Raw genomic sequence first — 14,382 nt, forward strand, 5'->3', positions numbered from 1 at the left:
TGTGAAAGGGATTTAATTTTAAATCCTTTCTCTGCTGTCCCAAATTTCCTTTGTCCGAAAAAGAGGGTATGTAAAAAAAAAAAAAAATAATAATAATAATTCAAATATTAATTTACTTTTATTGTTTATATAGAAAAAAGAGATATGAAAAATATGGTATCAATTGAAAAAGAATATGAAATGGATAGAGATAAAGATTTTAGGGCACTTGCTGTTATAAGGTATATTAAAGATGTTTTATCAATTATAATTAATAAATTCAACTACTAATTAATTATTTCTTTTTTTTTTTTGAATTAACAGAGGTAAAAATATTAGATACTTAATGAAATCAAAGAATATTATTGTTGGTAGAGATTTTTCAAGTAAAAACCAAATTGATCTTGACTTGAATGAAGAAAATCCAAACCATATTAATAGAATCTCGAAAAAACAAGTAATTATCATTTTTATATTATTAATTTTTTAAATTTAATTAATTAGTGTATTAATTTTTTTTCTAATCCAATAATTTAAACACATATATTAAAAAAAAAAAAAAAACCACACCAATTTACAAAAAAAAAAAACCTAAAAATAACCTCGTTAATTTCAATTCTCTATTATAGTTAATTATTAAATTAAAATCAGATGCAAATTTTTATATTCAAAATATAGGTAAAAATACAGTATTTGTAAACTCATGTCCTTTACCACCATTTGAAAAGATTCATTTACAAGATTTGTCCCTAATCGAGGTAAGTAATTTATAAACCTACTAAAAATAATCTTTATATAATATAATTTATTAATACCTTTTTTTTTTTTTAAAAATAGTTTGCCGATATGTTGTTAGTATTTGAAATTAATAATACATTTTTAACAAAGATTAAGAGACTTTTATTAAAACCATCAAATCAAGCAACTTCGACAACTGCATCACTTACAAATACACCATTTTTATATGGCGGTTTAGGTCCAACCCCTTCATCTTCTAATTTAGCCTCCTCATCTTTAATCTCTTCTGAAACTCTTCATGACGATTTTAATCTTCAATCACCAAATATACAGGCAAACACTTTAAATTTATCACATAGTTCAATTTCTGCAGCAACAACCACAACAACCACTACAACCACAACAACCACAACAGATACTTAACTCACAAATATAACTAAACAAAATACAATAATTATAATAAAATGTACAAATCTTTAAAACTATTTAATTTCATTTGTCTTGGAACAAGTGTATTTTTTAATTTATTTATTTTTATTTAATGATTACAATATAAACTTAATAATTTATTAAAAGAACCCAATTAAAAAAAAAAAAACCTTTATTGGTTTTTTTTTAAAAAGATTTCTAATGGTTAAAAACAAATTTAGAAATTTTCCTTTTGAAAACAAATAATTAATTTAAAAAATTATTTTTTTTTCCTTTTTTTTTTTTTTTTTATAAAAAATATTTTTTTTAAAAGAAATAAATATAAACCCTTTTTAAAAATTTTTTTTTTTTTCATAAAAAAAAAAAAACAATATAAAACAAACTATTTTTCCCCATTATTGCACTCTATAATTTTTTAAATATTTTTTAGAAAAAGAGGGAAGAAGATTAAACATATTTTACAATTTTAAAAAAAAAACTTAAAAGGATTAAAATAAAGGTAAATATTAAAATAGAATTCAATTTACAATTAATAAATGTTAAAGAAATATTTACAATATATCCAAAACCATAAAAAAAAAAAAAAAAATCCCAAAAGAAATTTTTTTTTTTTTTTTAATTTTTATAATTATTTTTTGAAATGAAAGAGATTAAAAATTTAAATTCAATCTTCTTCCTAAATCACAACACGATGATAATTTTTGAACATATTCAAAAAATTTATGATATGAACGTTAAAATAAATATTTAAATATTAAAACGCACATACTCCCAATCTAGTATTCATAATGTGTATAATTTAATTATATGTATTTATTTCACTTGTTCTGTGTTCAATCATTTTATATTAAAATAAATAAATAAAAGTAAAAAATAATCATCAAAAAAATAATTGAACCTTTTTTTAACACACCCAAAAAAACATCTCGCCCATCACACACATAGAAAAATAGACACACTCACATGCAAACAGAAACACAAACCCACTATTTATATGTTATTGTTGTTGTTGTTGTTGTTGTTCAAAAACAATATTATTAATAATAATAGTAGTTGTTATTGTTGTATTAGTGTAATAGTAGTAAATATAGTGTTGGGTTTATTATTGTTATATAATCTCGTTTTAATGCACATAAAGCTCAAAATGAGTTAAAATAATAAAAGTTCTTATTGTGAATAGAGATATATATTTATCATCATTTTTTTTTTTTTTTGTCTTTTAATTTGCAAAATGTTATCAACAAAAGAAAAAATAATATAATATAATAATTTTATTTTATAAATAAAAAACAAAATATAAAATAAACACCCACACAAACAAACACACTTATTTAAATCCCATTGAGAGATCATATCTTTAAACATTTTGTTGAGTGCGTGTGTGGGTGTGTGTTACATTTTTTTTTTAATTTTTATTAAATTTAAAATTGAAAAAAAAAAAATTTTAAATATATTTTTTTTTTTTTCAATTTATTAAATTGTTTTTAAAATTATAATTTCTTTTTTTCAATTTTAATTTAATTTTTTTAAAAAAAATAATAACAAACAAATATATCCACTACAAATAAATAAATAATTTAGTATATATAATACAGTAATAATCTTTTTTTTTTTTTGTTTTTTTCATCATTCTTATATTCAAGTTTTTCTTTTTTTTATTTATTTTTTTAATTTTTTACTTTCTTCTTCATCTATCTTTTTTTTTTTTTTTTTTGTACTATATTTAAAAATAAATAAAATAATAACTATATATATAGATAAAAAAGAATTATTTTGTATCATCATAATAGAAATTTTTAACGCGAGAAATTTTGTATTATATTAACTATACCATATCTATAATAAGTAAGGAATTTCAATATCATATCATATCATATCATATCATATCATATCATATCATATATCAAACATATACCTATATTTATTTATATTTATATGTATAAATAAACTATTTTTATTTTGTGTAAATTTTTTCTATCATTACCAATATTAGAAATATTTTTATTATCAATATCCCCCACCTACCAATAATAACTCTATCCTCTACTCCACTCAAATCCAATATTAATGATTACCCATAAAAAAGACATTATAAATATGAAAATATCACATTTTTATATAAATAAAATAATAATATTTTCAAATAATATTTAAACACACCACCAACACATACTATCTCAAACACACACACTATATACACACACCCACTCTCACCCTTTTTGTGTGTGTGGGGGATTTAATAATAGGTACATATTGTATGAGTGCATATTTAGTTTTCTTTATGTATTATAATGTTCTATTATCATATATTATATTTATTTGTTATTTTTTTTATTTATAAAAATAGACTCTTTTGTGTGTGTTTGTGTATATTTGTTTTGTAGATTTTATTTATTGGTGTGCAATTACAATTTACAAATCTTTAATAAAATATAAATAATTATATTTAAATAATAAATTAAATTAACAAAAAAAAAAAAAAAAAAAAATTATTTAATAATAGTAATAATAATAATAGTAATAGTAATATTAATAACTATTACATTTTGATATTTATTTATTTAAATAATACTATAATAAATTATATATTATTTATATAACAAAAAATATTCAATCAAAAATAAATAAAAAAAAAAAAAATAAAAAAAAAAATAAAAAAAAAAAATTTACAAAGATTAGATTATATTCATTTGAAACAATCATAATAATAAGCAATTTTATTTAATCGTATTTTATTTCGTTTTTGTAATTATTAAATTTTTACTCTTTTTTAATTTTTTTTATTTAATTATTTTAATTATTTATTTATTATACTTTTTTTTTTTTTTTAATTTTTTTTTTCATTATAATTTAATAAACCAATACATATCAATAGAAAATATTAATTTAATTTTTTTTTTTTTTATAAAAAATAAAGAGTTTAATAATAACATATTAATAAATAATAAAATAACAATATAATGAACCAATCAGACTCTTTAAATATTGTAATTAGGTAAATATATAATATGTTTTTTAATAATAAATAATTAAAATACTAATAGTAAATTTTTTTTTTTTAAAAGAATTTTAAATAAAATTTCTAAAGATAATTTTCAAGTTTTAATTGATCAATTGGTTTCAAAATACCAATTATTAGATAAAGATGACTCTATTGTATTTTTAGATAAAATTTTTGAAAAAGTGGTTGAGGAACCATCTACATCTTTACCTTATTATATTCAAATTATAAACAAAATATCACCAATTTTCGAAAAAAAATATTCTTCTGTAAGTATTTATTATTAAAAAAAACCAATATATAAAAATAATTATTAATTATAAAATTTAAAAAATTTAATTAGGGATTTGGTAATATTATAGTTGACCATTTTAATAACAAATTTAATAATTATTTAAAACAATTAAGATCATCCAGTTCATTTAGTGATTACGATTTACAATGCAAACAAAATATTATAAATTTATCAAAATTCATGGGAGAATGTTATTATTCACTACCAAATACTTTTTTAATTGACTTTGTAAATGAATATCTCCCAAAAGACTTATCAAAAGATCCATCAGAAGATTTAAAACCAATACAACTAACGGAAGTAGAAACTTTAGCAACCATTTTTACAGCGGCAGGAAAAACTATTGATTCCTTTAACAAGAGTAATTGTGCTTCGTTATCAACACCAATATCATCACCATCCCCATCTGATCAACACTTTCAAAACATCCAAACTGCTTTAGATAACGCAACCCCAATTTTGTTATTTTTAATTGACAACAGACAACTATTACCACCAAGAGTTAGATTTATGGTAAAGAATCTCTTTGAATTAAAGAATAACAAATGGATCATCCCAAAACCAACCAATGACGATTTTAATACCCAAAAAGAAATCTTGAAGCTAGCAACTACTTTGGGCAAAAATGTAACAAAGACAATAATGGAAAAATGTGAAGATGATTCTACACTTCTCTCTATTTTTTGGAAAGGTTTCTTCCAAACCATTGGTATCAATAACTATAAAATGCTAAGACAAATGATGATTGATGAAAAGTCAACCCTCTCTCCATCCTCTTCATCCCCAACCATCCCCCTTTCACCTTTCCTTAGAAGAACCATTAGCAACTCACCCTCACAATTTAATCTCTCTGGTGGAAGCACACCATCCCAAATGGATATTGACCCAACCTCATTCGATTTGAATCAAATGGACCCAACATGCGCACACAATTCTTTATTTGAAAAAGAAAATCAAGTTCCCTCCATACATAATCTTTTAAACCAATCACCACAGCAACAAAACAACCAATCAAATGAAAACAACGATTTACCAAATGGATTTTTATCTCCAAAAATTTCGAGATCGACATCACCATCTCTTTCTTCAACTTCAACAACTACAATTATACCAACTATTGCCCAAATGTCAAAAGGTAGAGAAGCTTATTCAAATCCAAACAGTTTAAATAATCTTAAAAATCATAATATAAATAGCAATAATAACAACAGTAATAATAACAATAACTATAACAACAATAACAATAGTGTTAATAGCAATAATAATGCAAATAAAACCAAAGAATCACCAGAGCTTTCAAACACACCAGATTCAAATCTTTCAGTAATAGTAAGCATCATTGATAGTAAAATATGGACTCCACAAAAAGAAATCTGGAAAAAGAAAATAATGAACAAAATTATTCCAATGAAATCTACTCTCAAGAAAACCCAAAAGATTGAAATATTAGCAGCAATCTGGCAAAATATGTGCGATAATAATTATGAATATGGTTCTTATTTCGACCTTTGCTTAAATTTAATTAAAATGGATGAAGGTGAATTATCGCCACTTTACGCCCAACCAGAAGAACCACAACAACCACCCGTTAAATCTGGTAAGCCACCTGCAACTGCAGAACCAATAGTAAATCCACTTTTAAATAAAATTAAAACCCCAAATAGAAGATCCTCAATGGTTGCACTTCAAATGAAACCAAACGCCCCAATATCAGAGGCAAGACGTTCCTCTATCTCTGTTCCATTCGAATTAAATCGTAGAGGATCTTTATCAGGCGATATCCCAACCTATTGCCCACCAGCACCAAAATTAAAATCAACTCCAACCCTTAAATCAACTCCAGCAACATCAATCCCGTTGGCTTCATTGGGAGGTACTCAATCTTTAGCCTCATCTCAAAAGAATACCCATCCTTCCTCTGAAGTTAAGAAGCAGCCAAATGCCAAAAAACATAAACCAGATTTAGATACTTTCAAAGATGTTTTAGTAAGCTCTCTCCAAGATGACTTTGCATTAAAAATGTTTGTTAAAAAAAGAAGCCTTACAACATGTAAATATACTTTTCTTTATTGTCGTTTATTATAATTAATATAAATTTACTAACCAATTATTATGACTATACAATAGATATGGAATTATTAAAAGATTTATATAGAGAGTTTATCATCGAAATACCTTTATTATTAAAATGTATCTCCTTAGTACATAATGGTTTATATGAATTAACAGATGAAGAATGTACTTTATTATTTGATTTGGAAGAAATGGCTCAAGAACAACAAAATTTAGAAAAACAAAACAATCAACAACAAAACCTATTAACAAATAACAATCAAATATTCCATTGGAAAACCCAAACTTGGGAAGATAAACCACAAACCCCACCACCACCTCCAAATTCTTATGTAGACTTAAATTCAGATGTATTTGTTTTGTAAATAATATTATTAATTTAAATTTTTATTAAAAATAATATTTAAAAGTAATAACTACATATAAAAAATGGTTTTAATAAAAATAATTTAAAAATGTATAATTAAAAAAAAAAGAAAAAAACATAGTTTTAAAAAATTTATTTTGTGGTGATAATAAAAAATATTTATTACTTTTTATTTATAAATTTATTTAGTTTTGTCATATCATCGTTTATATTTGTCCTCATTTGTTTCATAAATGAATGAACCTTGCCCATTGAACCTAGTGCAACCATTGTAAACTTTGCAAAATGACCAACTGACAATATCCCACCATTGATATTGGCTGCCTCGACCATCACCAAAAATGCCTCCTCCATTGACTCTACAATATGATGATTTATTGATGCTTTAAATACCTCTAAAAAATCTTTTGTTGGTGCACTTTTAAACTTTTTAATATTTTCCAATAGCTGTTTGATTAATTCGATTGATGTAAAATAATTTTTAATTTTTTTGTTTGACTAAAAATTAATAAAATGTTAATAAAACTGTATTTTTCTTTTTTTTTCTTTTTCTAAATACTTACAATTCTTAAATATTTTAATGATATAAATTTCTTTTGAACTTGTGAATATCTTCTGACTGCTTTTGAAAATATGGTGTATTCGTTTTTAAATTCTGTAGAAACTGTGATGGTTTTTAAAATGCTATTAATAATATCTGTAAATTCCTCCAATGAATATTGGTTTGTTCCTTTTGATGCGCCACTGGTATAAAATTTCTTAAAATTGGTTGTAAATTCATTTATTTGGTTTAAAGATTTTTGTTGTTTCTCCATTTCTTTCATATCTTTATCCAAACCATTGCTATATGAATCTTTTAGTGCTTTAATATCTTGTTCACTTAATGTACTACAATCAAAATTTAAACCACTATAATCTTCTTCTACGCTCATTTCCTTGGATTCTTCATAATCACTACCGATATTTCCTAAAATGCTATTAATAAGTGATTTAGAATCAACTACACCATTGTTGATTATAACTTGTTGTTCGTTTGAATTTACTTTTATAACGTCATACTTTTCCTCTATCTCCGTTGATATTTTTTCTGATTGCTTTGGTTTACTATTATCATTGGGTTTTATGTTTTTATTTGCTGTAGTTTTGGTATTTTGTGTACTGATATTTGATTTGTTTTTTATAGTATTATTATTACTAATTGCCTTTCCTTCGTCTATTTTATCAAATGTTTTAGTTTCGACTTTTTTTATATTAGCTGGTTTATTATTGATTGACTTTTTATTTTCAACAATCTTTGTATCAATAGTATTCTTTGGTTTAGTTTCTACTTTTTGAACATTATTGCTTTTATTTTCGGCTGGTTTTGTATTGGTTGGTGCTTTTATTTCAGTTGATTTATTTTCAAAATTTTTACTAATAACTTTACTATTAGTAATACTATTACTATTACTATTAGTATTTATATTACTAATATCACTTTTATTGTTATTATTGTTATTATTATTATTATTATTACTACTTTTTATATTATCAATAGTCGATTTTATTTTTTTTGGTGGTCTATCTGTAACTTGTTCTATTTGATCAATATTTCTTTTATTATTTTTGATTTTATCATCAGATGTCGTTATTTTTGTTTTTGGTTGTTGGGATAATGAACCATTTATATCTTCTTTTTTAGTTTTATTTAGATTTTCGTTATTATTATTTATTATTCTATTACTATTATTGTTTGGTTTTCTTAATTCCTGAGTATCTGGTTTTTCTTTTTTTTGAACCAACTCCAACACTGATGAAGAGGAAACTTTGGTTAAAGTTTTTAACTTTTTATTAGATTTGGACATATGTTAACAATAAATTAAAAAAATTAAAAATAAAAAAAAAATTTTAAAATAAAAAAAAAAAAAATAAAAAAAAAAAACGAAAATTTTTTTTTAAAAAATAATTATAACAAGTTGTATTATTATTTACTTTTTTAAAAAGATTTTAAACAAATGATAAAAAAAATTAAATGATTTATTTCATTTCATTTTATTTTATTGTTTTATTTCATTATGAAAATAAATGACTATTAAAAAAAAATATGGCTTTAGAGAAAATTTCCTTTTTTTTTATTTTTTTATTTTTTATTTTTTTTAAATTTTATTTTTTTAATTTTTTTTTATAAAAATCTTTTTGCAATTGCTGGAATTTTTTTTTTTTTTTTTGCCATATCATTTGTATTCATAAATTTCAAATTGTAATAATAATATGAAACTCCTCTTAGTTTTAGCTACCATTATTTTCACTCTTGGTGTTGTTGCATCATCAGTTGTTATTCCATACTCATACCCATTATACAAACAAGTAAGTTTAATATATCCTATCTTTAGTTTTTGTGGGTTTTTTATTTGTTACCACATCTAAAATTTTAAATAATTTTATTTTTATTAATTTAAATTTTTTATAATTTTAGTGCGATAGTCGTTGGGGTAGCAATGAAATCATTAATCAAACTGTTTGTAACGTTGGTTGTTTAATGTCATCATGCAGTATGGCCATTGCAGGAAAGGGTATTACTCTCGATGGTAATCTTTCAAACCCAGGATCATTAAACGAATGGTTAAGAAACAATGAAGGTTATGTCGGAGACGATCTTTTAGAAGAATCAGTTTTAGAAAATATTTCAAATGGTATCCAATGGGTTGGTTCATACCCAGCATCCGCTTTCACCATGGACGAAGTTGTAGACATGATCAACAAACAAGTAGTCGTTATTATCAATGTTTTACAAGGTGCCCATTTCGTTTTAGCTGTTGGTTATGATCAAACCAACACTGTTTTCTACGTCAACGATCCAGGTTTCAATACTTTAACCTATACCTATGAAGATGTTGTTGGTTATAGAATTTTCAATATGATCTAAAAAAATTAAAGAAAAAAAAAAGGAAAATAAAAAATATATTAAAATTTAATATATAAAATAAAAATAAAATATTTTAAAAAAAAAAAAAACTATGATCTTGTCTATTTTTTTATTTTAAGAAAGTAATAAAAAAAACATGAAAATAGTGAAAGATATTTTACAATTTATTTAAATATATTATTATAATATAATAGACTATATTAGATTATATTAGATTATATTAAATTATATTAAATTAAGCATTATATTGTTGAAGTGGAGCTTTATATTCAACAAAAGTTAATTGGAAATGGTGTGGTTCAAAAAGAGAAATTTTTGTTTTTTGAAATTTGTTCTTTTGTTGTGGTTGTTCGGTAGTAGTGGCAGTAGTATTATTGATGGCATTGGTGGAAGTAGTATTTGAAGCGGTTGATTCTTTTTGTTGGCAATAGTATTGTAAGGTTTTCATGGCAATATAAACTTTGCTCATTCTCAAAGTTGAGGTTTGAGTGGCAAATTCTTTAACCAATGGTTCAACCTTATTTAAAATATCCATAATATATTTTGCTGAATCTGAGAGGGTTGGATGATTATATTCCATAATTGCCAAGTTTAGAGTGTTAAAAATTGCATCTGGTACACTAGAGTTTTTCATTAAGTTAAAATGGTTTCTGGCGCTAATAAATTTCTTTTTGGCTTTTTTATATTCACCTTTGGCGTAGTAGAGGTGACCGACTTCCAATAATAATTTAGACCAATCCATATGTTTTGGAATTGGAGAATTATATCTTTCTTTAAAGAATTGAATTAAAATTTCTGAACCCATATTTAAAAAGTTTTCTGCTTCATCAATTTTATTTAATAATCTAAAAATTTGTGCTCTATTTAAATAACATCTTGCTAAATCTATTCCACTATTTGCATTTTGTGATGCAAGTAATATTAAATGACTATTTGCATTTCCATGATAGAAATTTGCATCGTCATAAAGACATAATTCTTTATAGTATTCGCCAATATTTGTAAAAATATGTGGTAATAATTTACTAAAAGTAAAAAATAAAGTAAAAAATTAATATACCTATATTATATAGATTTTTTAAAGTAATAAAAGATTGAATAGTTACACTTCATATTTTATAGCTAAATTATAGGAGCCTAGGAGATATCTTTCTGCCTCTTGGCTATTACCTTGTCTTAAAAGATTTAAACCTAAATCATTTGTGGTCTCGATTCTGTAAACATAACTTCTATCATAATCAGAGTATTTGCTAAGGGAATTTCTAAAAAACTTCTCACCTGCTACATATTTTCCTTTTTTTAATGAAACTAAACCTGCGGCATATAATGGGTAGCCATAAAATGATGATGAAATATCGACCTCCCTAAATAATAATGAATGTTATTAACATTTCTATATTACTATTATTTTTTAGAAATTTAAAAATAAAAAACTTACTTTTGAAGATTTCTTAAAACACGAACTACATTTGATTCTGCATTACTTAAAAAACCAGAATCTGCCAATGCAATAACTTTATCAAATTCGATTTTTGTGTGATGAACTGGTATTTTTCTTGAATATTTAAAAAAAATAACCTGATAATTAGGTTTTGAAGTTGGTGAAATTGTTGAATAAAATCTACTATTATTTATAATACTATTATTATTATTATTACTACTATTATTATTATTATTATTTCTACTATTATTTAAAGAACTATTAAAACTACTAAGGACAGTGCCTCTACTATTTATAAATGACGATACTGCTCTAGTAGTAAGGTTTTTTCTAAAAAGTTTGTTTGTTAAACCATTCATATTTGTTATTGTTTCTCTCTTTTTTTTTATTAATAATATATGATATTTATCTAAAAGTTAATGTATAAATTTGTTTATATGTTTTAAACTGTTTAATTTTAAATAAAGAAAAATAAAAATAAAACTATTAATTTGAAAATTTAAAAAAATAAAAATAAAAATAAAATAATATTTTTAAATGTTTAGTGTTTATCTGTGTTGTGTGTTTGTGTGTTTGTGTGTATGTGTGTTTTTGTATTATTATGGAATATATTGTAAAATAAGAAATAAAATGTATTTATATAAAAAAAAAAAAAAAAATAAAGATAGTTTATGATTTATGTTATAATAATTATTTACAAAAATATACAAAAAAAATTATAAAAGTAAAAAAGTTATATATTTATATTATATTAAAAATTGTGTGATATGAAATAATAAAAGAAAAAAAATAAAAAAATGAATTTTAAAAAATAAAAAATAAAATTAATAAAAATAAAATATTATTAAAATTTAATATTTTGAAAAAAAAAAAAATTAAAAAAATAATTTTTTTTTTTTTTTTGTTTTTTCAAATATTTTTCGTTCTTTTAAATAAATATTTTTTATTTTTTTTATATTAAATATATAATAATATTAATCGATCAATTTATCGATGATCCCAAGCAGAGCTACCATTACAGTTGCATCTTTTTTAAAAAAGAATCAACCAATTTTAACATCATTAAATAATACCACCACCAGTAATCTTTCAAAAGAAATGAAAAATAATAAAAACAATAAATTTGCAGGAAAAAAACCAGCACCACCAACCAAACCACTTACAGCAACACCACTTTCACAAACTGCTGCCGCTTTACTCGGCAACAAATATTATAGCACTAAACCAGATTATGTCCCAAAGCCTTATTTAGGCCCACCAGGAAAATTAAATGATGTTGTTAAACTCGAACTTTTAGAAAAAGAAGACGCCTCAACTGTTAAACAAATTTGGTTACAATACCATTTACAAAAAGAATGTTTATGTGCAGTTATTCCATCCGATATTTACAAAAAATTAATTTCAAGATCAAAAGAATGGTAAATATTCAAATAATTTTTTTTTTTGTCTTTTTTCAAATTTTGACCACCCCCACCACACTATTTTTTTTTTTGTGTGGTGTTAGTTTGTTTGTGTTTTTTTATAATTTTTACAATTATATTAACAATCTTTTAATATTTTAATACTTTTTTATATTAATTATAATATAGTCCACTTTTCATTATTCCACTCCCAGGCGATAAAGGTTTCATTTCAATTTTATATCAAAATCAAGGTGATCATTTAGTATTCACCTATTTAGAACAATTTAAAAAACATTCAGTTAATGCTGTCCCATGGTTAATTGCATCACATTACACCGATTTCATCGATTCTAAAGGAATTGTTTTAATGAGAGCCGAACCAAATTTGTAAATAATAAAAATATAGATAATAATATAAAATATTTAATATATTACTAACTATCCTCTTTATCATTTATACAGAGAAGTTTTAAATAACACTCAAGCTCAATACCTTTATAATCAAATTCAATCATACCTTTTAGACGACACTAAATATAAAATTATGGAAACTTTTACCAAACGTCCACACGAATTTGATTTCAATTTAGTTATTAAGGATATGGAAAAAATGTCACTTTTAGATAATAAACAATCCGAAATGGCCTCAAATGTTATCGAGTTCGAAAAAGAAGCCGAATTAGTAAATGAATCCAAAAAAGAATAAATAAAATTTTAATATATATAAAAAAAAATTTTAACACACAAATAGAATTAATTATTTCAAATTAATTCAAACCATTTCCAAAGTAAATCATAATTTTTTTATTTATAATAATCTTTAATATAATTTATTTAATTTTAAAAAAAAAAAATGAATTGAATTATTTTTCTTTTATTTTTTTATTTTATTTCTTTGTATCTTATTATAATATATTCAGTTAAATAAACATCAATCAAAATAGTTCTTTTTAATAGATTAATAAAGAAAAACACCAATAAAAGTTTAATAAAAAAAAAGAATTGTATTAAAATGGCAAAAAGAGAAAAAAAAAGAAAACTACCATACCAAATAGGTAAATAATTATTGTTTTATAAAGCTTCTAATTTAATAGTTATTAATTTAAATTTACTATTTAATAGATAAATTTCCAAGTCACACCTTTCATTACTATTCTCCACCCAATAGTAATAAAGAAATGTATAACTTTCAACTTAGCAATGAACTACCTTTCCCATCACCCCCACCATCACCATCTCTTTCGTCGGTAGATGACGAACATTCAGATAAAATATTATACAATGAAGAAAATTCAATAAACACTTTAGATTTGGGTAGTAAGAAAAAGCAAAAGGTTGATGGAGAAACACTAAATAAAATGTTTCAAGAGTTAAATGACAATAGAAAAGAAATGAACTGTAGTTTAAATAATTTTCAAATATTAAATAACAACTTGTTTGTAAATACTAATAAAGGTTTAGAAGAATCCAATGAAGGTGAAAAAGATAATGGTATTGAACAAAAAGAAGTTGAGGGTCTCTTTTCATTTCTCGGGGACGATCAAGAAATTAATTTAAATTACTTTAATGACTCATCAAATTCCTCACTTGAAACCAACTATGATGAAAACTTTTTATCCCCATCACCCAATACAACTACTTTATCTCCATCACCAACAAACAACCCACAATACCTCCTTTATGATGGTGACTCATTCGACAAAGTTTTAGAAAACCTTAGTCAGTGTAATAATTAAAAAAAAATAAAGAAT

General features: G+C 22.9%; 7 protein-coding genes across 7 annotated transcripts in view; 5 read left to right on the top strand and 2 right to left on the bottom strand.

Moving 5' to 3' along the window:
- The window catches only part of DICPUDRAFT_149124 (uncharacterized protein), a gene marked incomplete at both ends in the record, with an annotated part of 3,211 nt that extends 2,071 nt beyond the window's left edge, over positions 1-1,140 (top strand). Inside the window, 4 exons of the mRNA XM_003285201.1 lie at positions 134-221; positions 304-436; positions 609-737; positions 817-1,140. Coding sequence (XP_003285249.1) covers positions 134-221; positions 304-436; positions 609-737; positions 817-1,140 — 674 coding nt within the window. The remainder of the gene's footprint in view (positions 1-133; positions 222-303; positions 437-608; positions 738-816) is intronic.
- A 2,561-nt stretch (positions 1,141-3,701) lies between these two features.
- Positions 3,702-6,980, top strand: DICPUDRAFT_96979 (uncharacterized protein). The gene is made up of 4 exons (XM_003285202.1): positions 3,702-4,141; positions 4,212-4,416; positions 4,491-6,492; positions 6,570-6,980. The coding sequence occupies exons 1-4, from the start codon at positions 4,107-4,109 to the stop codon at positions 6,878-6,880; spliced, it is 2,553 nt and encodes an 850-aa protein (XP_003285250.1). The 5' UTR covers positions 3,702-4,106; the 3' UTR covers positions 6,881-6,980.
- A 64-nt stretch (positions 6,981-7,044) lies between these two features.
- On the bottom strand, positions 7,045-8,726 carry DICPUDRAFT_149126 (uncharacterized protein; the record flags this gene model as incomplete). Its single annotated transcript, XM_003285224.1, has 2 exons — positions 7,045-7,380; positions 7,446-8,726. The coding sequence occupies 2 exons, from the start codon at positions 8,724-8,726 to the stop codon at positions 7,045-7,047; spliced, it is 1,617 nt and encodes a 538-aa protein (XP_003285272.1).
- A 406-nt stretch (positions 8,727-9,132) lies between these two features.
- On the top strand, positions 9,133-9,787 carry DICPUDRAFT_29096 (uncharacterized protein; the record flags this gene model as incomplete). Its single annotated transcript, XM_003285203.1, has 2 exons — positions 9,133-9,228; positions 9,338-9,787. 2 exons carry the CDS (start codon positions 9,133-9,135, stop codon positions 9,785-9,787), a joined length of 546 nt encoding a protein of 181 aa, XP_003285251.1.
- Positions 9,788-10,022: 235 nt separating this feature from the next.
- Positions 10,023-11,587, bottom strand: DICPUDRAFT_149128 (uncharacterized protein; the record flags this gene model as incomplete). Its single annotated transcript, XM_003285225.1, has 3 exons — positions 10,023-10,812; positions 10,894-11,151; positions 11,226-11,587. 3 exons carry the CDS (start codon positions 11,585-11,587, stop codon positions 10,023-10,025), a joined length of 1,410 nt encoding a protein of 469 aa, XP_003285273.1.
- A 739-nt stretch (positions 11,588-12,326) lies between these two features.
- On the top strand, positions 12,327-13,337 carry DICPUDRAFT_76207 (uncharacterized protein; the record flags this gene model as incomplete). Its single annotated transcript, XM_003285204.1, has 3 exons — positions 12,327-12,646; positions 12,818-13,018; positions 13,094-13,337. 3 exons carry the CDS (start codon positions 12,327-12,329, stop codon positions 13,335-13,337), a joined length of 765 nt encoding a protein of 254 aa, XP_003285252.1.
- Positions 13,338-13,643: 306 nt separating this feature from the next.
- DICPUDRAFT_76208 (uncharacterized protein) lies at positions 13,644-14,367 on the top strand (the record flags this gene model as incomplete). The annotated part of the gene is made up of 2 exons (XM_003285205.1): positions 13,644-13,686; positions 13,754-14,367. 2 exons carry the CDS (start codon positions 13,644-13,646, stop codon positions 14,365-14,367), a joined length of 657 nt encoding a protein of 218 aa, XP_003285253.1.
- Between the last annotated feature and the right edge of the window lie 15 nt (positions 14,368-14,382).

Source organism: Dictyostelium purpureum (genome assembly GCF_000190715.1).
Source record: "Dictyostelium purpureum unplaced genomic scaffold DICPUscaffold_41, whole genome shotgun sequence".
NCBI classification, from domain to species: Eukaryota; Evosea; class Eumycetozoa; order Dictyosteliales; family Dictyosteliaceae; genus Dictyostelium; species Dictyostelium purpureum.

What these genes read in the sequence shown, in the direction of transcription:
- DICPUDRAFT_96979 (XM_003285202.1), top strand. Translation starts at nt 4,107, where the DNA reads ATGAACCAATCAGACTCTTTAAATATTGTAATTAG. An exon ending in TCTTTAAATATTGTAATTAG is followed by an intron (nt 4,142 to 4,211) that starts GTAAATATATAA and finishes TTTTTTTAAAAG; the next exon opens with AATTTTAAATAAAATTTCTA. An exon ending in AAAAAGAAGCCTTACAACAT is followed by an intron (nt 6,493 to 6,569) that starts GTAAATATACTT and finishes ACTATACAATAG; the next exon opens with ATATGGAATTATTAAAAGAT.